Source organism: Ctenopharyngodon idella, chromosome 12 (genome assembly GCF_019924925.1).
Source record: "Ctenopharyngodon idella isolate HZGC_01 chromosome 12, HZGC01, whole genome shotgun sequence".
In the NCBI taxonomy this organism is placed as follows: domain Eukaryota; kingdom Metazoa; phylum Chordata; class Actinopteri; order Cypriniformes; family Xenocyprididae; genus Ctenopharyngodon; species Ctenopharyngodon idella.
In genome coordinates, this window is record NC_067231.1 from 28,908,777 (window position 1) to 28,935,051 (window position 26,275).

General features: G+C 37.3%; 2 protein-coding genes across 4 annotated transcripts in view; both read right to left on the bottom strand.

Moving 5' to 3' along the window:
* Positions 1 to 1,375: 1,375 nt before the first annotated feature.
* Positions 1,376 to 26,275, bottom strand: part of LOC127523252 (pancreatic secretory granule membrane major glycoprotein GP2-like) — a 52,975-nt gene continuing 28,075 nt past the window's right edge. The window contains exons 1-15 of one of the 3 annotated variants that reach the window (XM_051913763.1): positions 16,155 to 16,208; positions 15,856 to 15,937; positions 12,301 to 12,696; positions 9,991 to 10,380; positions 9,833 to 9,904; positions 8,895 to 9,287; positions 8,356 to 8,739; positions 8,184 to 8,273; positions 6,816 to 6,929; positions 6,547 to 6,722; positions 6,015 to 6,154; positions 2,916 to 3,161; positions 2,618 to 2,777; positions 2,253 to 2,355; positions 1,376 to 2,166 (exon numbers count right to left, since the gene is read on the bottom strand). In XM_051913763.1, the coding sequence (XP_051769723.1) occupies positions 2,162 to 2,166; positions 2,253 to 2,355; positions 2,618 to 2,777; positions 2,916 to 3,161; positions 6,015 to 6,154; positions 6,547 to 6,722; positions 6,816 to 6,929; positions 8,184 to 8,273; positions 8,356 to 8,739; positions 8,895 to 9,287; positions 9,833 to 9,904; positions 9,991 to 10,380; positions 12,301 to 12,696; positions 15,856 to 15,931 (2,745 nt within the window). In that variant the 5' untranslated portion in view covers positions 15,932 to 15,937; positions 16,155 to 16,208 and the 3' untranslated portion in view covers positions 1,376 to 2,161. Of the gene's footprint in view, positions 2,167 to 2,252; positions 2,356 to 2,617; positions 2,778 to 2,915; positions 3,162 to 6,014; positions 6,155 to 6,546; positions 6,723 to 6,815; positions 6,930 to 8,183; positions 8,274 to 8,355; positions 8,740 to 8,894; positions 9,288 to 9,832; positions 9,905 to 9,990; positions 10,381 to 12,300; positions 12,697 to 15,855; positions 15,938 to 16,154; positions 16,226 to 26,275 lie in introns of those variants that run through there. The other 2 variants (XM_051913764.1, XM_051913762.1) reach the window with 2 other exon arrangements.
* LOC127523273 (alpha-tectorin-like) lies at positions 20,409 to 21,843 on the bottom strand. Its single transcript, XM_051913796.1, has 3 exons — positions 21,620 to 21,843; positions 20,809 to 20,966; positions 20,409 to 20,658 (listed from the first exon to the last, which is right to left on the bottom strand). The coding sequence occupies exons 1-3, from the start codon at positions 21,767 to 21,769 to the stop codon at positions 20,409 to 20,411; spliced, it is 558 nt and encodes a 185-aa protein (XP_051769756.1). The 5' UTR covers positions 21,770 to 21,843.

Here is a 26,275-nt window from a genome sequence, read left to right on the forward strand (position 1 = left end):
ATACTGTAACCCTGGGGCCTCTAGTTATCTAAAGGCGCTCCTGGTTGTGACATGCCTTCAAACACATTTATGTGATTAGATAATGTATAATGTCACTGAATGCATCTGATTGTCTTTGTTATTATCATGATCATCTTGAGTAAAATAAGATATAGTGTAACCCTGTGAATATTTGTACACCTTTATTTTATTTCATTTTTTTTATTTATTTCAATATTGTGTGTTGTACATACATTGGAGTTTGTATATTATGTACAGTGTATTCTGAAGTATTTAAAATGGTAACCAATAAGATATTTCATTGGGTTATTGGTGTGTTCACATGCAACGAGACGTAATGGATGGGATGGGATGGGATGGGATGGGATGGGATGGGGGGGTGGAGGAGCGTCGGTCAGGAGATTGCGAAACTGAAGGGACAGAGCTTGGCGAACTGTTGACGGAGTAAGATTGTTAAAGCTGTAAAGTTTATTTAGCGACAGTATTTGTGTCCTATATCAGATACAGATAAGATATATGTATATATTTTGACAACGGGAAGGTTTTCCGTGTGTCAAAAAAAAAAACTAAATACATTAGGTCTGCTCTGTCCATCGAAGACTGTCGTTGCTCATTGTTTCTTCTGGAATTGGGGACCCAGAGGAGTCAGGGACCGCATCAGAGTGTTTTCCTGTGGGTATATGCTGAAAGTTTGTGTTTGTGTTGAAGGAGATCGCAGGCCTTCGTACGTCGGACTCATCGGCCATTTTCGGGTGTGTGACGCATCAGTTATTTCAGTGTTGGACTGTTTTCCCCGTGCATCTGGAGGAGAAGAGGATCAAGCTTCACGTAATCGCTTCTCGGCGTGGCTTGGAGTGTTTCGCTGTAACACAACTGAGTGAGTAGCTAACCAGTTTGACAGGGTACTTAAAAAAACTGCGTCATCTGTTTGAGACTGCCATTAAGTGCACCGCTGAATAAGGGCCCCAACGAAATCCAAGCGCTTGGTTTACGAACAGTTGTGCACATATAAGTATGAATATGTGATTTAAGTTACAGTTGGGATTTATAAAGGTTTACAGCTGCAATTTATAACTGGTATTATCCACCTGACTTTGCAGTTTTGTTTTGCTCTGTGTCCATTCTATATAATTTACTAACATCATATAACCGAGGGGGTTTCATTTGATTTCTTCTAAAAAGAAAGCGGATATTTTATTTTTTGTTTTAGAGTTTTAGAGTTTTTGTTTGGTAAAATAAATAATTCTCTTTGTTACTACTTTTTGTATTTGTTTTACTGTATGTTTGCATTTAATAATTTGATTACAGTGTAGTTTATAAAAAAAAACAGCCCATAACAAATAGAGAAATTTATTTTATTTAATCAAGAGAACAGTGTACATCATCTATTTTCTTGGTGTATAGTTGACACCCATTTTAGGAGGCACCACGTCAAAGATTATAATTTCTATAGAACATAACTTTCCAGAGATAACCCAGCCAACTCACCATCAATTGCTGAAACCCAGGTCTTGCTGATTAACCGTAGTGTTACATAGTATATAACAATTCATGTAAATGATTTGGTATGATTGCAGACAAAGGCTACATGTGAAAACAATTAGAAACCCAAAACCAGTGTGCTTATTAAAATGGCATCAGACAATAATGCTGCCTGAATCATAATCATGCACTATCTGAACCTGGTTTCTCCCAAGGTGTTTTTTTCTTCTTCTTTTTTTTTTTCATTCTGTCAGCTGATGGAGTTTGGTTTCCTTGCCACTGTCGTCTGGCTTGTTTGGGGAAACTTAATATTCAACAAAATTACTGATCTGCCTGCATTGACACTGTTGTATGAGAACTGAACTGAGTTTCCTCCAGAGCTGCTGTATAGATAAATTAACTGAATTAAAAACTAATTATTTTTACAATGGAAATTAATCACTACTGAACTTACTTAAGCTGAACAATGAGCTGCTGTACAGCCAAAATTATTTTCCAGTTATCACTGTAAAGCTGCTTTGAAACAATCTGTATATGTATAAATAAAGGTGACTTTACAATATGCATGTAAATATTTGCATATGTTTTGTGATAATAAACTAAAAGAAGGTCAGGACACCCATCAAAGGAACAAGAAGCACCATCAGAGAACCACACAGACAAGAAGCCTCAGATACCTTCACTCTGTGAACAGGGAACATAATGCATTGCAGTGACAGAAATCATCAGAAACCTTTATTACAAATAATTCAAATAAATGAAATGTTCACCTGTGTCCCCTTCAGACAACATCAGAGGACCCATGGATATGGAAGCACTGTCATGGAAGTCCAGAGACCTGCCCTCTCTCCGGTGGTGTCCAGAGTCACAGTCCTGTTAGAGAAAAGAGCAAAATCCAGCTGTGTGAATCCCTGTTAAATATCACTGAACAAACAAGAAACAAAGGAGTGCACAAAATCTCCAGCAGAGAGCAGCAAACATAAGCATGTTATCAGCCCTGCATACTGACACTGAAGCATTTGATCAAAGTTGTAATATAGAATTTAACAGTGATTTTCATATATTTAAAGTGATCAATTATATTTTTTTTATCAATTACTCATAAAACAGCATTATGAGAGGTTTGTAAACTCACCATTAAGCAGCGATTGCTTGACAGAAGGCAAAGGTGAACAGCACAGTGCAGGTAAAGCTTAGAGTTTGCAGTATAGATATACATCCCAAAAAAGAAACGGCTGGATGTCGAGACACCATTCTGCAGCAGCTCCACTGTGTCGTCATTTGGATTGGGACACCTGAGAATATCAATAATGACAATGAACAAATCAAATTATTTTTTTTGTTTCCATTGTACAAAAATGAAATCCTAAGCTTTTGTCCTGAAACACTGAGAGATAAGTTCCTCAGGCAATCCTAAAAAAGCACTGCTTTACTCGTTAACGATGAGATCCCAGCGGAGGCTGTAATCAGGATCATTCACAGGTGTAGCCCAACACGTGTCCAACACCAGGGCAAACTGGCGGCTGTCGACCCCCTCAACACGAACTTCCACATGCATCTCCTGGTTGAGCTCTGCATCCACTGCACCAGTGAAGGGCCGGGTAAACTCATCATCCTGATGTGGAATCATCCGGACACGATATCTGCCTTGACCAGTGGGAAGAGTCTCGTGGACAATGCTGATGAAAAAGGGGGGGGGGGGAAATGGGTAAAATTCTGTTTTAAGAGAATACAGAATACTATATACACTATATTGCCAAAAGTACTGGGGCACCCCTCCAAATCATTCCATGGCCACAGGTGTATAAATTCAAGCACCTAGGCATGCAGACTGCTTCTACAAACATTTGTGAAAGAATGGGTCACTCTCAGGAGCTCAGTGAATTCAAGCATGGTACCGTGATAGGTTGCCACCTGTGCAATAAGTCCATTTGTGAAATTTCCTCACTACTAAATATTCCACGGTCAACTGTTAGTGGTATCATAACAAAGTGGAAGCAATTGGGAACAACAGCAACTCAACCACGAAGTGGTAGACCACGTAAAATCACAGAGCGGGGTCAGCGCATGCAGAGGCACACAGTGTGCAGAAGTCGCCAACTTGTGGCCTTCAGATTAGCTCAAGAACAGTGTGTAGAGAGCTTCATGGAATGGGTTTCCATGGCCGAGCAGCTGCATCCAAGCCTTACATCACCAAGTGCAATGCAAAGCGTCGGATGCAGTGGTGTAAAGCACGCCGCCACTGGACTCTAGAGCAGTGGAGACATGTTCTCTGGAGTGACAAATCACACTTCTCTGTCTGGATATCTGATGGACGAGTCTGGGTTTGGTGGTTGCCAGGAGAACGGTACAAGTGTAAAGTTTGGTGGAGGGGGGATTATGGTGTGGGGTTGTTTTTCAGGAGTTGGGCTTGGCCCCTTAGTTCCAGTGAAAGGAACTCTTAATGCTTCAGCATACCAAGACATTTTGGACAATTTCATGCTCCCAACTCTGTGGGAACAGTTTGGGGATGGCCCCTTCCTGTTCCAACATGACTGGGCACCAGTGCACAAAGCAAGGTCCATAAAGACATGGATGAGCGAGTTTGGTGTGGAGGAACTTGACTGGCCTGCACAGAGTCCTGACCTCAACCCGAAAGAACACCTTTGGGATGAATTAGAGCAGAGACTGCGAGCCAGGCCTTCTCCCCAACATCACTGCCTGACCTCACAGATACGCTTCTAGAAGAATGGTCAAAAATTCCCATAAACACACTCCTAAACCTTGTGGAAAGCCTTCCCAGAAGAGTTGAGGCTGTTACAGCTCCAAAGGGTGGGCCAACTCCATATTAAACCCTACGGATTAAGAATGGGATGTCATTAAAGTTCATGTGCACGTAAAGGCAGGCGTCCCAAAACTGGCAATATAGTGTATATTTGTGGCCATGCAACTTATTGGTCCGAATATAAGATGACCCTGATTATAAGACAACTCCATTTATTCAGGATGAGGAATTTTGGGGACCAGATCTTGTCTTTTATAAAGAAAATGGTTTTATTTGAAAATAATTTTCATATTACATTTTTTTTATTTAAAAAAAAAATAATTATTATTATTATTTTTTTTTTAATATCAATTTTATTTTTATATTGAAAGAATGGTAAATACTACTGGTAAAATATACCAACAATCACATTTAAAAATAAACACTTTATGGCATACCATAAAAAAAACCTGTAGTTTTCATTTCCAGTAGAACTCACAATGACTGATTTCTCACCTTTTTTAGAGACAGATGTTGGCATGTCAAAAAATACAGGTGTTTGATTCGCCTATCTGATCCAGGGTTTATGAATGTTGTTTCCTTAGGCTGATAACATAGTGTTGAAAAGACAGCGGTTTCTCCCTGAAGTCGGAGGGCAAGTGCTGGGCAAAATTTGTTCTGTGGCGTAATGCTAATTCATTACGGCACATCAGTCCTACGCCGTATCAAAGCAGCTGCTCCAAAGAAATCAACAGGCAAGCGTGTCAGCAGCCGAAACAAGAAATGAGGGGCCTCGCTGGTGGCCCCTCATTTCTTCCCTCGGCAATGCACTGACACATCCATCAATCTTTTCGATGCGGCTGCTTTTAGGACTGCGTTAAGCTTTTCTTTGACTGTTAGCATTTTTAAAACTGTCTTTTTGGGCTCACCATCTTCTAATGTTACACTCTGGCACACTGTATTTCTTGGCTGCACTATGTGTGTACTATGGGTGTACTATTGACATGTAAAAGTCTAGACCCTGAAAATAAGACAACCCCATTTTTTTCAGATGTATTTCCAAGAAAAAAAACAGCCATCTTATATTCGGAACAATACAGCCACTTATTATTATTATTATTATTACATTTGTTTTATGCTTAAAGGATTAGTTACAAAAAAAAAAAAAGATTCTGTCTTCATTTACTCACCTGCATGCTATTCCAAACTATGACATTATTTCTTCCATAAAATACAAAAAGGGGCATTTTCAAGGTTCAAAAAAAGATGCATTAGCAACATAAAAGCATAATTAAAACAGCCCATACTCATGTTCTATATTTCAAACATTCTGAAGTCATACGATAGTTTTGTTTAAGGCCCAGATCAAAGCCATTATTTAATTAAAATTTTGGCATCAGCACTAGCTCTCTTTGGTAGTTTCCTAGTTGATCAGAGATGTAGTGATATCCGAATCATAAGCGATTTGTTATTCTGAGTCAGATCTTTTCAAGGATTCCGGTTTACAAAACCATTCAGAATGATTCTTTCATGAGTCTGACTAAACTGCTTCTCAAGCTCCTTACGCAAAGCTGTGGCATAATTCAGAAGTCTTGCAAAACAACATCTTTTTTGAAGCTTAAAATTCTCCATAAGGACTACTTGCATTACAATGTTTTATTCTTTCACAGAACAAATAAAAACATGAGGGTTGGATCAACATTAGGGTGAGAACATTTACATATTTTAGTTGAACTACTCCTTTAATAAATAAGTAAGGCTGATGTCAGAATTTGTATTTGATTCCCACCTCTCCAGTGGGTTGATTTCCACATTCATGGAAAGTATTTGTGTTTGAGGATAAACACAGCTGAAGGGAAGCTTCAGGATTTTCTCTGACCTCGGTGTCCCCAGAATAAAGTTATCATGGATGAAGTGGGTGCCGTTAGCCTGTGGACAACACATACTGTATAACATTTTGTAATTTAGCCTAAATTGAATTCAAGGTATTAAATATATATAAAAATATCATAGTTTAAGTGAAATAACGGAGGGTGACATTAATGGTGGAGAATGCGGGCAAAAGTTCAAGCCTCTTTTGTGGCATGGTGTTGTGTTTCTTTCCCTGCTGAATCTCTGAGACTTTGAGAAGTCTTTAGTGAGGTCTGTTGGGGCCTTCCCTTGGGTTGTTACAGATTGATTCTTCAGTGCCCTTACAGACCTCCATAGAGACTTCTCAAAGTCTCCCCAAGTGGTCAAATTGGTCAAATCAATCTCTGTTGGTTCTATCAGTTACTACAAATCTGTGGATGATGTATCTGATTATACATAGTTCATCCTACCACAAGATTAGTACCACAGATGTGTTCATCATTATCAAAATGGAATTCCACTCTGCCATTCCGGACCGTTCCTTTGCAGCTGGGATCATTGAGGTGTAAGACATCAGCTGGAAAACCAGCCTCAAAGAGCTGACAGCGAGACACAGACAGGGAGCCAGAGCTGCTTTCACAGGTTTCTGAGAAAAAGAGAGAAAAATAAAAGATAATTAATGACTGAAAAAAATAAATAAAGTAAAAGTACAGTATATTAGTTGTGGAATTATACCAACCAAAGGAGTCAGAATGTGGTTGTGATGCTTTACATAAACAGCCATAAACACCATTTTTCATCCCACACCTTTCATTCTCAGAGCAGTGGAGCTCAGAACAAGGATCTCTCACATCTAAGAGAAGCGCAGATAGATGAAATATTCTAGCTTGTTTCCAAATCTAATAAACTTGATATTGTATACTAAATCCATCCAGGACATTGTAGTTGTAGCAGGGGTCAACAGGGGGAGCTGTTGTTATGGTATCTTTAGAAAAATACATTGATATATGATGTTACATACTTATTTGTACAGTTGTAGTAGTTGTCATATGAAATTGTAATCTCTAGAGCACTCTTTACTTAAGCTCCCTGTTATTTTTGTTTTAAAATGCCCCTATTATGCTTTTTTGAACATTACCTTTCATGCAGTGTATAATATAGCTGTATTCAATTCAATTCACATTTATTTATATAGCGCTTTTCACGATACATATCGTTTCAAAGCAGCTTTACAGAGAATACAATGTGACTGTATGTGACTGTAAAAGGTCTGCAAAGTTTTAAAGATCAAAGTGCACAACAAATAAAGTTGTCTCCTAAAATAAAGAATCGATTCTGAACTGCCGAAACAAGATGTCAGCAATTCCAGTCTCACTTTCTGTTACGTACCTACAAAACAATGTAACAAATTTGCATAATGCCAGCCTGTGGTCTTCATTGGCAGCCTGTGAACACCTACTTTACCCTGTCCTCAAACACTGTAGTTGAGACTGGAAGAGTTTGGTTTGTGTTGTTCATGTCCTGATTTCAGCGCTGCGCATCCACTTTGATTCATTTCAAAAGGATGAGCACTCACACTCACACTGGAATTGATACGGAAAAACTAACATCATCGTTTATTTTCGTATCACTGTACATCAAGTGCTGAGGAAGATCCAGAGCTGAAAATCAGATATGGTACTGGGCATTTCGTTTCTGACACACTGCAAGCGGTAGATCAATCACAGCAGACTGGACTGTCTAACCAATCACAGCAGAGCAGGCTTGCGTAAAGGAGGGGTTTAGAGAGACTGAATCTTTAAATAAACCATTTTCAGACTCTTTGAGAAATCAGGTGATGTGCAATATATATTATGAGAAAATTAAAGTGTTTTTTTTTTTTTCCTTGGATGCATGAAAACCTATTGTAAGAGACTCCACAACTAAATTAAAAACCTTTAAAATAACACAATAGGGGCACTTTAAGTAAATTTGGTGCTTTCTTTGAGCCAAATCAGCAGCGAAAGTACTATTTTACCTTTTATCTGTGTACATACCTGCTATTAAGTAAGGTTTGCTATGATTTTTTCTACACCCTTGTGTAATGGGAGTCAAGAAAATACTTTACCAGTGGTTATGATTGGTGGAGTAATGGATTCTATGGATGGGATTGTCTCTGTTGTTGTAGATGCTGATGGGATGGACTGACTTGAGGCTTCTGGTATTAGGAAAATTTTATATCAACATCAATAAATTTCAAAATAAATTACTGAAAAGCATATGAGTAAATGCTCTCCTACCTACACAGTAAGCTGAACAAAATATTGGCTTGACAAACTCATAAACATGGTAATTTCCTGGACAGGCTTTGACTCTTATAGGGTGGGATTTGTAAGTACAGCAGCCATTCCATGATGAGACACAGACCTGACGGGTGACCACTCCATCTTCCAGCTGTGGGTGAGGGCCGTTGAGCCACAGTGGGTCACTAGTGCCACACGTGTACTGACTAACACATGATTCTGGCATCTGAGCATTTTGACCATTGTAGAACAGCCTGTACCAGCCATTCCACTCCACATTATAATCACACATGGCCAAGTTATTATGGTCAGTGGCTCTCCAAGGCTCATCCAGACTGGTATAGTTGTAGCAGGGGTCGATACCTGTCTCCATCCCAAGTACTGTTGATTAAAAAAAATAGAAATAGAATTATATAGTGAAGATTAAGTGCATCCAAGTAGAAGGTAAACTTTAAAAGATCTGCACAGCTAATCATGTGAAAATCTACAGTACAATTCATGATAATCATGTCAAATATAAAGATGAATGAATGTACCTGCACAATATACAGGAGCTGGGATTGAAACACTCGGCATGGTAAATTTGTAGACATAATAATTTCCAGGACAAGCTTTGACTTGGATTGGGTCGGATCTGTAGCGACTGCACTGATGATTACGGGAGCCGTAAATTTCACGAGTAACAACTCCATCTTCTAGCCGAGGATGAGAGCCACCAAGATACAGAGCACTATAACCTCCACATGACATGTAAGACATACACCATTCAGGCATCTGAGCACTTGATCCATTAATGAAGAGTCGATACCAGCCATCCCATTCTACACGAGTGTCATCATGTCTATTTACATATCCATTTGTATACCAGTAAATGATTGTGCTTCTCCAGTAGTTGTCGAGTATGCTGTAGTTTTTGCATGGGTTATAATCTGTGTTAGTGAGAGATGAAAACAAGGAACTTTGTGAGGCCTAATTTGATCTATAGTAATAATCATACAGAATTTTAGCCATTTGTACTGTACATGACATGACTCTGTAGTATGATATGAGATGGAAGTTCATACATAAAATGTACCATTTTAATCTGTAATGCAGAATCATTACAAAAAAAAAACAAAAAAAACAGCAAATTATGGATATTTTTAATATTTTAATTCATATATATATTAAGTCACATTTATTTATAGTGCTTTACAGTGATAACAGGAAAATTATTCAACGACACAAACAGAGTTCATGTTGACTGTACAGCAGAAAATAATGTCATTGCTCAGCTGAAGTCAGTGTTGATTCAGTTCCATTGTAAAGATCATCAAGTATTGAATTAGTTAATTTCAACTATAAAGCAGTTCTGCAGAAAACAGCACTGTCATCGTCCAGCTCAGTCAGTTCTCATCCAATACTGTCAGTGCAGTCAAATCAATAATATTTTTGAATATTATATATTAAATTATATACACTGTATACAACTTACTCAAGGTGATACTGGATCCAGTGATTATATCTGGACTCACATTGGAAACCGTTTGTGAAATGGTGCTGACATCTAAAAAGAAGGAAGTTCAAAACATGACTGAAATCATTTTAAATGGTTTCAAAGTCTTTGTTAATAAACGGGAAAAGGTACAGTACCTGTACAGTATCCAGCACACCCAAATTGTGTATTCACAAGTTCATAGACATAGTAATTGTCTGGGCATGCTTTGACTCTGATGGGGTTTGACTTGTATTCACAGCAGCCTCTCAAATGATAACTACCACAGACCTCCCTGATCACCACTCCATCCTCTATCTGAGGGTGAGGATCACTGAGCCACAGATTGATGTATGTGTTACAGGTGAATGAACTAACACAGGTCTCTGGCATCCGGATGTCCATTCCATAGTTGAAAAGCCGGTACCAGCCATTCCAGGGGAAAGAGTTATCACAAATGGAATCTCCACTTTCATTATTGGCTCTCCAGGGACGATCCAGAGACTCATAGTTGTAGCAGGGATCACTGCTGATGCTTTGGAAAGCAACTGTCATGGACAAAAGAGATCTTTGTAAAATACTGTTAAAAAGATGTATTTATATGAAAGACAATTTAGTTTTAGCCCTGACTACAGAGACACTGATGGGTAATTTCATTATTTTGAGCAATCATATTCTAACCAGTGGTTTGCAATAAAACCCAAAAGAAAGAGAGAAAGAAAGAAAAGAAAAATGTGCCATGTATGGATCTGCACATGCACTGCCCTGCAAAGAATGGGTAACACAATTCACTAAAAGTGAGAAGAAAAAAAAAACTGAACCTTTTTTCCTTTTGTCATCTCTGAAGCATCATGTCTCATAAAACGTTCAAAATAGTAAATGTCTGGGAGAAAGAGAAGAGCAGACATATGGACAGTTTTCTGTGCACACACACCCGAAGCACAGCCACGCATACAGAAAGTTTCGATAAAACGTAAACAGTTATGTCGGATGTGCATCAGTGCATTGGATCCCGGCATTCAGTCTTAAAGTGACAGCAGCCTAATAAACTTGCTGCCGTCTGTACCCTTAATATTAATCAAACAACAAAAGACAGAGAAAATCACTCACTGCTCTTTAAGAGGCTGTTTACACGACACCGTTTTCAACTAAAAACAGAAAACTTTTTATGCGTTTTGGCCGTTCATTTACACGACAATGGCATTTTGGTGGCCACTTTTGAAAACGGGTTTCAAAGTGCAAGTTTTTGAAAACGGTCTCTGTGTAAACAACAAAAATGTGAATCTTTGAAAACAATTACGTCATGCACATGCGTATTACGTGTTCAGTCTATAGTGTTTCATCACCATCTAATGGCTTTTTCACGGATTCGTATGAATAGGGATCATTTTGACAATGGTGTCGTCTGTACACAGAAAACTCAAAGGAAAAACTTTTCGTTTTAAGCATATCATTGTCGTGTAAATGTACCCTAATTATTAATTATATTTAAGTTATACAAATAAATATGTCTGAAAAAATAAAGTTGTATGCAAATGATTAAAAAGAATGCATATGTCATTAATTGAAAAGAAGACCATGTGTTCTTCTTTACGAGAAGAGGTTTTATTTCATTTTGAGATAATGTTATATGTCACAGCAGTTAAATCTGTCTGTATTGCATGTTCAAATTTTAATATCATTCATATTAACATAGATGTTTTCTCCAGGAGTAGCCTAATGGGTTTGGAAATTTGAGAGAAATGATTAATTAAGGCATTACAATTGAACTAAACCCATTAGATTTTAGTCGACTAAAATCTTGTGCTATTCAGTCGACTAAAACTAGACTAAAACCAAAACAATTGAGATGACTAAAATATAACTAAAGCTAAATGGCATTTTAGTCAAAAAACTAAATCAAAATTTACTGTCAAAATCAACAGTTACAATAACAGAGTTAGGGGAGAGTTAGAAATGGGTAGGTGTGAGAGAACAACATAGTAGCTAACAGAATGGCTGATGGAATCCAAACCACTGATTCTAACTGGCTAACTCAAGCTTAATTTCATTAAACAATCCACTATGACACATGTAAAATGATCTAAAAAGTATGACAGATAGTCTTGATACCAACATTCAACAAACTCATGTTATCATCACAAAAACCCCAGAGTAAAAGAGTTAAAACCTGTTCACACCAAGGACGATAACTAAAAAGTTTTAATAATCGTTCTAATTCTATGAGAATAGCAGAGTCCACACCACAACTATGACGACACAGAGAGGAACAATTTTGTTTGAGTCACTTTCAGAATGATTTTTTTCCAGCTGATGAATGATAAAAACATTGACAACCAATTAGAATCCATGTGGCTTGAATAAGCTTTAGAATTTAAAGCAGCAGACAATATTGGAGTGCATGCTAATATAGTCTTCATTATAGTCTAGTTATCGTTCTTTGTGTGAACAAGCCTTTGAAACTTCACCTGCACAGTACATAGGCCTGAGGGCTGATATGTTGGGTTTGAGAAATTCATAGACGTAATAATTTCCTGGACAGGCTTTAACTTGGATGGATGTGGATCTGTAGCTGCCACAATCACTGTTCCAATATGTTCCCAGGACTTCACGGGTCACCACTCCATCCTCAAGTGTTGGATGAGAACTGCTGAGATACAGTGCAGTTTCACCACCACATCCCACATAACTCACACACCACTCAGACATCTGGGCACTTTCTCCATTCAAATACAGCCGATACCAGCCACTCCATTCAACACGGGTGTCATCATATCCAGAGGATTGGCTTTGCCGTATGTCTCTCCAGGATTCATCAAGAGTTTTATAATCATAGCATGGATCAGAGCTGGAAGTTACAGGTTCTGAGATAATAAAGACAAACCAACAACCATGATGATACATATGCATTCATTGCACTGCAAAAAAATGATTTTCTTCCTCAGTATTTTTCTTATTCTTGCTGGGTTTTACAGTACATCTGCATTAGGCTTGTTATAGTAGCACTTGTTTGTATTTGTACTCTAAAAATACTAAAATCACTAAAGTGGCTTTGAATAAATCTTAAAAGTAAATGCTTATTAATAAAGTGAAAATAAGGGATTCTTTTAATAGTTATTGTGTCTTTGCTTAAAAATGTGATTATAGCTGTCACATCTATCTTCTATCTTTGGATAGTTTGAGTTTTTCTGTTCCTGCTCTGACCAGCAGGTGAAGTCTGGTGTCACTGTTCTGCTGTCAATCATGGATCATTTCTCCTGTTCATCATTCTCAAAAGTACTGTAAGCCTAGGCCGTAGAGTTGGTTATTGTCCTTTTCTTTTAATTTTGCCTGACATTTGAGTCTGTTTTAAAGGGATGGTTCACCCTAAAATGGAAAATTAAGTCATCATTTACTAGCCCTTGTGTTGTTCTAATATTATTTTATGGACCACAAAAGGAGAATGTTTTAAAAAATGTCCCGCTTGTGCTTGTCCATATACTGGCAGTGAATAGTGACCAGCATCAAGCTTTTTAAAAAAGAAGCAAAGGAATCAACGGTCCAATGCGTCACGTGCCATATATTCCAAGTGTTCTGGGGGTATACGATAGGTTTTAGTGAAAAACAAACCGGAATTTAATGTATTATTTTACAAAATTCTTGACCTTGGCCATTGGGCTTCTCTGCATGGCTGCACGACATGCGCATTTGCGAGACTTTATTAGCGCCGCAGTTTACTCCGTGTCGCCCCGAAAAAGTACACAAGTTATGAGAAATCAAAATTGACAAAAATTGCAAACTATTCCTTTAAGCGTTCTCTTTTAAAACTGTGCGCCTCTTTAAAACTCTTTTAAAACTGTCTTTTAAAACATTTTTTTTATAAATAGCCTCTGTTTCTATGTCTACTGTGAGATATGAGCAATTACAACATGAACATACTGTATAAAGTCACATTTGTGAAAAATAAGTATGGAATTAAAAAAAAAAAAGTTGCAATTATGAGAAATAAGGTTGCGTTTGTAAAAAATAAAATAAAACCAATCTTTTATTTATTTATTTACTTATTACTCAAGAAAAGGCAGAAGTGGATTTCCATACATTGGATGCAATTGTCCGGGTAATCATTTTGCTATGATAACTGACTGACATGTTTTTCCATCATATTGCCGTTGCTGATCTGATGAACTCCTGACAGTAGCAGTGAAAGTCTGTTTTAGTAATCACCACGTGAGCTGGATCACTCACTGTAGGAATACATTATTGTTTGGCAATAGTAAATTAGTGATCCGCCAACAGCAAATTTGATGTCACAGGTGGAAAGAGATTTACATTGTTGTTTAAACAGAACTTTAAGAGTATGTAATCATTCATAGGCACATGAATGCTGCTACCTACAGAATGACCCCCAAAAATGTATAAATTCTAGACCACAAATGTTAAAAAGAGGTGCTCTACCAACAGAAGAGGAGGTGCAATCAAAAAATCAAAATGCATGAACTGAAAAAAGGTGCAACACTCACTCTTACAGCATTCTAACTAGTGTAGTCAAAACAACCGGTACTTCGGTACCAAGTCGGTACTGAAATTTTGAAAATGTGACTATACCAGCATTTCTGTAGTACCGTTAGTACCGAGAATCCGGGTATATTCGGTACCCACTGATAGGTAGGCTATTTTACGTGAATATGACACAAGTGAAGCACAAAGCTTTGTTTACAGAAGAAATAGGCTAGTTAACAATTAAATGTGACATCGCAGCCATGGAAACATTTTGGTTCATGCAGAATGAGAGAGGTACGAGAGTCCATACTTTTAAGAGTTGTCGGCTTTGCATTCTGTTTTGTGAATCACAACCTGGTCACCCGATTAGCAGAGAATTTAACAATATTCCATTAGTTATTACACTGAACATGGAATCTTCGTTTCTTTTCCCAAATCTCCACTCATGCAGGGGATTATAAACGTTTCTTCCTTTGGTTCGCTTAGGCCTATTATATTCGCATTCTTTACTGTGGTAAAGTAGAAAAAACACTGTAGGACAGAAACCTTTTTGCTTGCATGTCAATTCTATTTAACACAGTTAGACTTCATAAGGCGCGTCTAGTTTATTTGTATAGCGCGTTTCTCTGGCAGCGCAAAATCAAACATAGCCTGAATGTCTGATGATAAAACTCGCTCTTCAGACCTTTTACAACAAGTGTCAGTTGCTTGTAACATCAGGAGATAACATGAAGATATTATTAAAGAGAAATGGTCTCTTTCCTGCTCGTGTCCCACATCCCTCTCAAAGAGCAGAGCGGCTATATGACGCATCTTTGTGTGGAAATAAAAAACGAATGTTTTTTAGAATAATATTTAACTTTCTTATTATTTAGATTACCATTATTTACTGATATTTATTTCATAGTTTTACAGGCTGTAGTGTGTCGTTTCACTAAAGGAATAGCTAAAATAAACACGCACGTCTGTTTCAAAATGGATGTTCGAGCATTTGTTTATTTAGGCCTATTTTTTATATTTCAAAATTTATGTATTTCATTGATATATACACACACACACAAACATACACACACACACACGCTCCAAATATTTATATGTATGATAAACATCATATTTAATATGTTTTTAAATATAGGCTAGTTAAATAAAAGAGTAAAATAGTTCCAACATATTTTCCTGTGGTACCGAGAACCGTAAAAATTTTACTGGTATTGGCACCGACTACTGGAATTTTGGTACCGTGACAACACTAATTCTAACTTTATATATAGTTAAAGTTAGAATAAAGTTAAAGCGCTGTAAGAGTGAGTGTTGCACCTTTTTTCAGTTCATAAGTTCTAGACTGCAAAATTAGGCTCTTTCGCTATATGAATTATTCATACTACATTTCTTTAATTTCTACATTTTTAAAGCAAAGGATGAAAAGAGGAAAAATTGAAGATTAGATGAAGTGAAAGAATGGTTGTATGTGTTGTTTGTCCAATAGTTATTTTTAGATAAATAATTTAGTCATTTAACATGTCAGATTCACCGTAAACACTCACCATTAATCAGCAGCAGTAGTGACACACAAAGTGAGATCAGAAACCTCATTGTGATGAACGGCACCTGCACACACATATACAACTATGCACACACATGAAATAGGTTATATATTATTAATATATATTAATATATATATATATATATATGTATATATATATTAATTTTATTGTGCATATTTGTAAAAACAACTCAAATGATAGTGTACACAGCGATTTATATCAATTTAGATCCATCAAAAGCCAATGGCATTAAGAGTGATTTGATAAAATGAAGAGAAAATGCAGAGAAGTAACTTTACCTGAAGTCAGAGCAAACTCAGTGAGATTCTCTCTTCAGCAGCTCAATACAGTGATGCTGAACTGCAGCTCTCACTATCTTGCCTTTAATAAATGGGTGGATCATTACTGGAACTAGAACTGGTTTTTCATGTTTCATGTGACAAGATATTTGTTATGCGGTGAACATGCGGTGTGATAAGGAAATTTCCAGGTTGTAAAACACAGAGGCAAGCATTCTCAAGACACACAGAAATAAACAGCCCACCGGCCAGCCTGCAGGAGGATCTGACGAGCGGTCGTCCTGGGGAGCGTTAATAGTGCACTCTCTGGAGTGCCTGGAAGAGCATGTTACGCCTCCGTACATTCCGACAGGGACAGAAACACTTTATTTGGAACTTTATTTTACCAGGAAGTGTACAAATCTTCTTCCACCAATCTGTTCCATTTTGCAACAACATGAGTAGAAACACAATCATTAAGAAAGAGAAGAAAAATCTCTCTATTTTTTTAATGTAGATTTAAAACACATTCTACCTACATACATGTCAGCTGGGTTTGGAAGAGGTATTTCAGAAAACTAGCTCTTAACATAATGACATCTAAGAATTGGCTGCATGTCGACATTAGCATGGCTAATTGGTGTTTTGTGACAACACAATAATTTGGTTATTTGAGCAAATGCTGAATTGCACCCTGTCTTAATCTTCGGTAACACTTTATTTCGACAGTCCACTTCAGACGTTCTACTAACTATAAGTAACTTTGCAACTACAGGTCAACTAACTCTCATTAGAGTATTAGTAGACTATCTGCTTAATATCCGCTAACACTTTATGTTGACAGTCCTCCAACAGATATTTGACTGACTATAAGAAACTTTGCAATTACATGTCAACTTATTCTCAACTTATTTTACCAAGACTGAAATAAAGAATTATAACCTGCAATGAAACAATAAAACACACTAATCTGAAGATGGGATCTACGAGAAAGAGAACAGGACAGTCTACTAATACACCGCGTTCCAAATTATTATGCAAGTGACATATCAGTAAGATTTCAGTACAATAAACATTCAGATTTTAGTTTTTCTAAGAAAATGTTTGTTTGTTTGTTAATTTATCCATGTCTTTTTAGATAACTGGTATCAATCTCAGACAAAACAATTTGCCAGGTCTATGGAAACCCTACTTAGATGTTGTTCCACATTATTAAGCAGGTCACAGTTCCCATGCAATATGGGGAGGAAGAAAGATCTTTCTGAAGATGAAAAGCATGAAATGGTCCAATGTTGTGCAAAAGGCATGAAAACAACTAATATTGTGTGAAAAATGCTTTACTCACCCCCAAGCCATCCTAGGTGTATATGACTTTCTTCTTTCTGATGAACACAATCGGAGTTATATTAATAAATATCCTGATGCTGTATAATGGCAGTGAATGGGACAAACGAGTTTGAAGCTCAAGAAAGTGCATCCATCCATCATATACGTACTCCACACGGCTCCGGTGGGTTAATAAAGGCCTTCTGAAGCGAAGTGATGCGTTTGTGTAAGAAAAATATCCATATTTAACAAGTTATAAAGTAAAATATCTAACTTCCGCCAGACCACCTTCCGTATTCAATTTACGAAGAAATCGTAACTGACGTAGCTTAAGTTACCCTTTTTTGTAATTTGACTATGGAAGGCGTATGTAGCGTAAGCGTTTTAAACTGAGAGAGGCATTACATTTTCTTTGTAAGTTGAATACGGAAGGCGGTCTGGCAGAAGCTAGATATTTTACTATATGTACAGTTGCAAGAAAAAGTATGTGAACCACTTGCAGAATCTGTGAAAATGTTAATAATTTTTGCAAGTAATTTCTGCAAGTGGTTCACATACTTTTTCTTGCAACTGTATACTATATATATTTAACACATTTGGCAGCAACATATTTAAGAGTCAAACAAAATGTAGATTCACTACTGACACTTTTGCTGATCATATTATAAGATCAGTTTATTATCTGTAATATTTCGCTGTCAATTCCAAACCTGATTAGTAACAGTAAAGTTATTCTACAAGAGTGTCTGGTCCCACCTGGATCAACTACTACAATCTCACAACATCTTTACCTAGCACAGATCAAATACTATCCAGACTCAAATACTTCATGCCACTGGAAATCACACCATCACTCACCTTCATATAGAACAAAGGAAATAATTTCATTGCAATAATGGCTAACAATTTTGCACCTTAACAAAAAACTCTAATGTGCATAGAACATAGCTACAGTCACACATCAATTGATTTAATTTCTGACTGCAGATGTAGGATTCAAATTCCACCTGCAGGCTCTAAATGAGTCCTATTCAGCAAATTCAGCAAACACGATCTGCCATCTCTCTTTCAATGAAGTCCATTCTGACTAAATGAACTGTAACTTAGCGAATAGGCCTACTTGTCACACAAACATGAGATATTGAAATGTCAGGTTTTAAATAATGTAAGTCAAATCGAAAACAAATATTCTGTTTATGTAATCTGTTTGAAAAAAGAGAGAGACGTTCACAAGTCACCTCATTATCCACAAATGTGGCCACGCTCACAGAGAGCGCGCACTATTCAAAGGCAAATTCTGAAACGATCCATGCAAACAGAGTCAACGCCCACATCAGCTCAAAAAAACGTATCAAGTTTAGGCAGATTCATGTACTTTCAGGGCCGGCCCTAGCATTTCGGAGGCCCTAAGCAGATTTTCAAAAAGGGCCCCCACTGACACCTTATTGTAAAATGTCCAATCTGCCCCCCTTCACTCACTTAACACGCTTAACATAGCTTAATATGTTTTTAAGCAAATGAAAAAAGCACAAATGTCAGGGCATGTCAAAACTTATCCAGGGCACCAAAACCCCCTCAGTCCCCAGCATTCTTTGGAATTTTTTCCTTCAATTGGAAATCATTGCATGTCTAACCCTAACTGGCTTGTGTGACTCTAAAACTTGACATCCTGTTTGATCAAATTGCAAAAGCATTGACTGCAACATGAGCAAATTCAAATGTTTACATTCAAGGGTTACATTCAGGAATATTTGAATTATTTGAATAAACATGAATCTGATTGTGTTTCTTCTTGTAGCACACCCTCTTGAGTAAATAAGATATAGATTATATTACCCATGTAAATGACTGAGTAATTTTTTTTTATGATTGCCGAGCTACATGAGATAAGAAAACAGTTAGAAACCCAAAACCAGTATATCACCAGGGCACATTCATTAAAATGGCATTAGACAAGATGCATGTAAAACTGTGCAATTTTTTATTTTTTTTTGGTACTAAACTAAAAGAGGGTCAGGACACTCATCAGAGGAACAAGTAACACCATCAGAGAACCACACAGACAAGAAGCCTCAGATACCTTCACTTGGTCTGGGACCCACTTATCTGTGAACGGGAATATAATGCAGTGAAATGTATTAATGACAGAAATCATCAAAAACCTTTATTATAAATAATTAAAATAAATGAAATGTTCACCTGTGTTCCCTTCAGACAACATCAGAGGACCCATGGATATGGAAGCACTGTCATGGAAGTCCAGAGACCTGCCCTCTCTCCGCTGGTGTCCAGAGTCACAGTCCTGATAGAGAAAAGAGCAAAATCCAGCTGTGTGAATCCCTGTTAAATATCACTGAACAAACATGAAACATAAAGGAGAGCACAAAGTCTCCAGCAGAGAGCAGCCAAAACATGTATTTTAGCAGCCTTACATACTGACACTGAAGCATTTGATAAAAGTTCTAATATAGAATTTAACAGTCATTTTTATATATTTAAGGTGATCAATTACATTTAATAACAATTACTCATAAAACATCATTAACATTGTGAGAGGTTTTGTAATCTCACCATTGAGCAGCGATTGCTTGACAGAAGGCAAAGGTGAACAGCACAGTGCAGGTAAAGCTTAGTGGAGTTTGCAGTGAAGATGAACATCCTGAAGGAGAAACGGCTGGATGTCGAGATGCCGTTCTGCAGCAGCTCCACTGTGTCCTCTTTTGGATTGGGACACCTGAGAATATCAATAATGAAAAATTCTTTCATTTGAAACAGTCAATACAAAGTGATTTTTTGTTCAAAATGAAATTTTGTGCTTTAATTCTGAAAAACTGAAAGACAAATCACATAAGACAATCCTAAAAGTTGTATAATTAATTTTATTCAGTCAATAGTGTTACACTGAGTGAAGGCTAAGCTTAAAGAAATAGGGGGGAAAAAAGCCCTGCTTTACTCTGAAATGATGAGATCCCAGCGGAGGCTGTAATCAGGATCATTCACAGGTGTAGCCCAACACGTGTCCAACACCAGGGCAAACTGGCGGCTGTCGACCCCCTCAACACGAACTTCCACATGCATCTCCTGGTTGAGCTCTGCATCCACTGCACCAGTGAAGGGCCGGGTAAACTCATCATCCTGATATGGAATCATCCGGACACGATATTTGTCTTCACCAGCGGGAAGAGTCTTGTGCACAATGCTGATGAAAACAGAATAAAGTTCTATGTACATAATTTGCCACAACAATATTTAGAAATTTAGATATGTTAAGAGCACATCATATATCTTGTACATATATTTACTCATTTTTATACTGTACATAAGTTTTTCCTGCTTAAAAGATTCTCACCTCTCCAGTGGGTTGATTTCCACATTCATGGAAAGTGTTTGTGTTTGAGGATAAACACAGCTGAAAGAAAGCTTCAGGATTTTCTCTCTGCTGATGAAACCTTCTGACCTCGCTGTCCCCAGAATAAAGTTATCATAGATGAAGTGGGTGCCGTTAGCCTGATGAAACATAGATATAATATTTGAACGTCAAATATTTTACTAAAGTGTTAATGGGGGTTCCAACTCTCACACAACTGAAACTGTTCTCATGCAGTGAAAAAATGAACATCACAGAGCAAAGAGGACACAGAAAACACGACGACAGACAAGACAGAGCAGGCAGCAGTGAGTTATTCAGAGATCAGATGAAACACACAACTCTATTAAATTTTTATTTTTCCCATGCATGCTAAGTAGTCAGCCTTTCTCCCTCTCATCTCAATTATTTTACATCATCTCAAGATAGAAACACAGTACCAGTTATTGTACCATGTAAACATTATAACATGTTGTCAGTAAATCTATTGAAATTCTGTTGAGTTACCAAATGTTTTGACAATCACAATAAACTTGATGCAGGGAATAACTCTCCACAGAAATAATTCTCACTCCAAGCTGAACTCATAAGTTATCAGCCCTTCATTATAATATTATATATATAATATTATTGTCAAAAAGACAACTGGCATCACACATATGATAAAAAAAAAAAAAAAAGTATATATAATTTGAGTTTTTTTTTTTTGTTTTGTTTTTTTTTTTAAATCAAACATTCAGTGACAGTTTGAGATGATATGCATTTCTTTAGCACTGTATGTGATATATCCTACCACAAGATTTGTACCACAGATGTGTTCATCATTATCAAAATGGAATTCCACTCTGCCATTCCGGACTGTTCCTTTACAGTTGGGATCATTGAGGTGTAAGTCATCAGCTGGAAAACCAGCCTCAAAGAGCTGACAGCGAGACACAGACATGGAGCCAGAGCTGCTTTCACAGGTTTCTGAGGAATCTGAGAGAGACAGAGAAAAAAAAGATAATTAATGGCTGAAAAATTGTATATTTTAATTTAGTTCTGGAATGATACCAACCAAAAGAGTCAGAATGTGGTTGTGGTGTGTGATGGTCTTTTTCACATAAACAGCCATAAACACCATTTTTCATCCCACACCTTTCATCCTCAGAGCAGCTGAACTCAGAACAGGGATCTCTCACATCTAAGAGAAGCACAAATAGATGAAATAAAGTACAAAACAACTCCACACATTGTATGTTCCAGTAGCATCTGAGTTAATGAAAAGTAGGACTTGAGCCACTACTAAATTAACATCCTACTTTTATATTGAAATAACATGAACTTTGTCTCTTCTCTTCTCACAGACACAAATAATCATCCACAGCGCCCTTCAATAAGCCACAGGAACCCAATAGCTTCTCAGAAACAGCCCAAACTCTCACTGCTAGCTTTTCTAACATGACATGATGACATAGTTCTGCAACTATAGATTTAACACACTATATTACATGCATCACAGACACATACTGTAACACTGATCTGATTCGCTTATGTAAAACAATGATCTCACAGATAACAGCACATTATATTACCAGCTGTAGTGTCAGTGGTTGTAGTTTTTGTGGTTGTGCTTTCAGTTGTATTTCCTGTGGTTGTAGTTGTCTCTGGTATGACAGTAGTATAGGTAGTGTTTATCCTTACTGGAAACAAGGATAAATACATTTAGTCATTGGTGGAGTAATGGATTCTATGGTTGCGATTGTCTCTACTGTTGTAGATGCTAAAGGGATGGATTGACTTGTGCCATCTGGTATTAGGAAAATTTTATATCAATAAAAATAATTTTAAAACAAAATCCAGAGTAAGTAAATGGCTAAACAACTAAAGGACAAGTTAGTAAATGTTCACCTGCACAGTAAGCTCCACACAACAGTGGCTTGAGAAACTCATAAACATAGTAATCTCCTGGACAGGCTTTGACTCTTATAGGGTGGGATGTGTAGTTACAGCAGTGATCCCATGATGAGACACAGACCTGACGGGTGACCACTCCATCTTCCAGCTGTGGGTGAGGGCCGTTGAGCCACAGTGGGTAATAAGTGCCACACATGTTCTCATTAACACATGATTCTGGCATCTGAGCATTTTGACCATTGTAGAACAGCCTGTACCAGCCATTCCACTCCATTTCATAATCACATTTCAACATAGAGTTAGAATAAGAGTTGTCAGTGGCTCTCCAAGGCTCATCCAGACTTGTATAGTTGTAGCAGGGGTCGACACTTGGAGTGGAGAAAGATACTGTTATGGTAAAAGTAGAAAGAGAGCATTATATACATAAAAATAAATGTGTTCAAGATAAGTATACATTAATCTTCAACAGGAATACATTAGTAGTTGTCATATGTGAGCCTGCAATGTCAAACATAAATAAGAGTGAATGTACCTGCACAATATACAGGAGCTGGGATTGAAACACTCGGCATGGTAAATTTGTAGACATAATAATTTCCAGGACAAGCTTTGACTTGGATTGGGTCGGATCTGTAGCGACTGCACTGATCATCACGGCAGCCATAAATTTCACGAGTAACAACTCCATCTTCTAGCCGAGGATGAGAGTCACCAAGATACAGAGCACTATAACCTCCACATGACATGGAAGGCAAACACCATTCAGGCATCTGAGCACTTGATCCATTAATGAAGAGTCGATACCAGCCATCCCATTCTACACGAGTGTCATCATGATCAAATATGTATCCATACATAGACCAGTAATTGAGTGTGCTTCTCCAGTGGTTGTCAAGTATGTTGTAGTTATTGCACGGGTCATAATCTGTGTTAGATGGAAACCAAAACAAGTTATATTTCAAAGGTATATTTCAATGATGAACTTCACGAGTGTGAATCTGAATCAGTCAAACACAGTAAAAATCATGAGATTCTTAAGTCACTCATAACATGACTGTGTAATGATGCTACACATTTATGGAAAAAGGTCACTTTTTACTGTAACAGAACTTTCATTGCAATAGATAATTGAAGAAGAAGTGAATTATAAATTATTGTGAATAACCTCATTCATATATATATATATATATATATATATATAATTATTTACAACTTACTTAAGGTGATACTGGATCCAGTGAATATATCTGGACTTACAGTGGAAACTGCCTGTGAAATGGTGCTGACATCTAAAAAGAAGGAAATTCATGTCATGACAGAAATCATTTTAAAAGCTTTGAAATACTTAAATGAGAAAAGCACAGTACCTGTGCAGTATCCTGTACACCACAATGCTTGATTCACAAGTTCATAGACATAGTAATTTCCTGGACACGCTTTCACTCTGATGGGTCTTGACTTGTATTCACAGCAGTCTCCCCAATAAATACCACAGACCTCCCTGATCACCACTCCATCCTCTATCTGAGGGTGAGGATCACTGAGCCACAGATTATAGTATCTGCTACAGCTGTTTGGCCTAACACAGGTCTCTGGCATCCGGATGTCCATTCCATAGTAGAAAAGCCGGTACCAGCCATTCCAGGAGAAAGAGTTATCACAAATATATTCTCCACTTTCATTGTTGGCTCTCCAGGGACGATCCAGAGACTCATAGTTGTAGCAGGGATCACTGCTGATGCTTTGGAAAGCAACTGTCATGGACGAAAAGAAAAAATACTTTAATGTAGTAGATGGCTTTTAAGACTTTAAAAGTTTAGTTAGCCCAAAAATGAAAATTCTGTCATTAATTACTCACCCTCATGTCGTTCCACACCCGTAAGCCCTTCATTTATCTTCAGAACAGTTAAGATATTTTTGATATCTGCATCAACAGCAAGTTAATTTACACTTTCAAACACCTAGAAAGGTACTAAAGACGTATTTAAAACAGTTCATGTGAGTACAGAGGTTCAACCTTAATATTATAAAGCGAAGAGTATACTTTTTTGTGACTTTATCAAACTGCCAAAGTCACGTGATTTCAGTAAACGAGGCTTCGTTACGTCATAAGTGTTTAGAAACATTTTGTCTTTAGTAGTCTTTAGTCAATATGTCTTTAGTAGCTTTCTGGGTGTTTGAAAGTATAAATTAACTTGCTGTCAATGGAGGACTCACTGAGCCATCAGATTTTATCAAAAATATCTTAATTTGTGTCCCGAAGATGAACGAAGGTCTCACGGGTGTGGAACGACATGAAGGTGAGTAATTAATGACAGAATTTTCATTTTTGGGTGAACTATCCCTTTAAATAAATAAATGCCACTGAAACTTATTAAAGTAACTTTTTTCCAAACACTTTCTACTTTCTACAAATTTAAGTCGCATTTAAAGGCTAAAAATAATAATTCTTAGGTTGAGTTTCCCAAAGACTGAAAACGTTCTTTCAGAACATTCATTGTTCTGTTTGTTTGAGGATTCATTTGATTCATTTGTCTGCTCAAGAATCCTGTGGGGAACCTGTTCAGTAAATATTGTACTGATTCTGTTAGGAATAATAATGACACACTGCATGTTTAAGTTCTGTTTAAATAAACTGAATAACATTTACATAGCCTTTCTAGAAAATACTAACTGTATACATGTTACTAACAAAAACATCTTTTTAAAACACAGCCTAGAACTTCACCTGCACAGTACATAGGCATGGGGGCTGATATGATGGGTTTGACCAATTCATAGACGTAATAATCTCCTGGACAGGCTTTGACTTGGATGGATGTGGATCTGTAGGCTCCACACTGATGGGAATACGGCAACCCCAACTGTGTAGTAGTACCCACGACTTCAAGGGTCACCACTCCATCCTCAAGTGTTGGATGAGAACCGTTGAGATACAGTCCAGTTTCACCACCACATCCCACATAACTCACACACCACTCTGACATCTGGGCACTTTCTCCATTCAAATACAGCCGATACCAGCCACTCCATTCAACAAGGCTGTCATCATATTCATAGTAGAGATGCTGTCTTATGTCTCTCCAGGATTCATCAAGAGTGTGATAATCATAGCATGGATCAGAGCTGGAAGTTTTTGAATCTGAGAGAGTGAAGAAAAAGGGACAGTCTGTGATGAAACATATAGCCAATTACAGAATGTTTCAGATGTCTCACTAATAGAAACACCTGATTCAACTCATCAGCTTCTTAGTGTGTTGAATAGGGATACACTGAAAACATTCTGGGAGTCCAGAGGACTGGAGTTGAGAAACTCCACATTATAGTTTAGGATTTGAACCCAGCTCCCTTACTTTAAATAAAATACACCACTAGACTGTCATTTCTCATTGTTGGTGCCCCTTCAAAAAATAATAATAAAAAAAGTGCATGAGGACCCTGATTTTACATGTTTAATAGACTAATGATTAAGCATGATTTAATATTGGGATATTATTCTGTCAATTCACAGATTATAAAACACTCACCATTAATCAGCAGCAGTAGAGACACA

Bases quoted from the DNA above. Each gene is read 5' to 3' on its own strand.
- LOC127523273 (XM_051913796.1), bottom strand. From the start codon at position 21,769: ATGTCTGTGTCTCGCTGTCAGCTCTTTGAGGCTGGTTTTCCAGCTGAT. The intron at 20,967-21,619 runs GTAGGATATATC...ATGTTTCATCAG, and splicing joins TCTGTGGTACAAATCTTGTG to GCTAACGGCACCCACTTCAT. The intron at 20,659-20,808 runs GTGAGAATCTTT...TGTTTTCATCAG, and splicing joins GAAATCAACCCACTGGAGAG to CATTGTGCACAAGACTCTTC.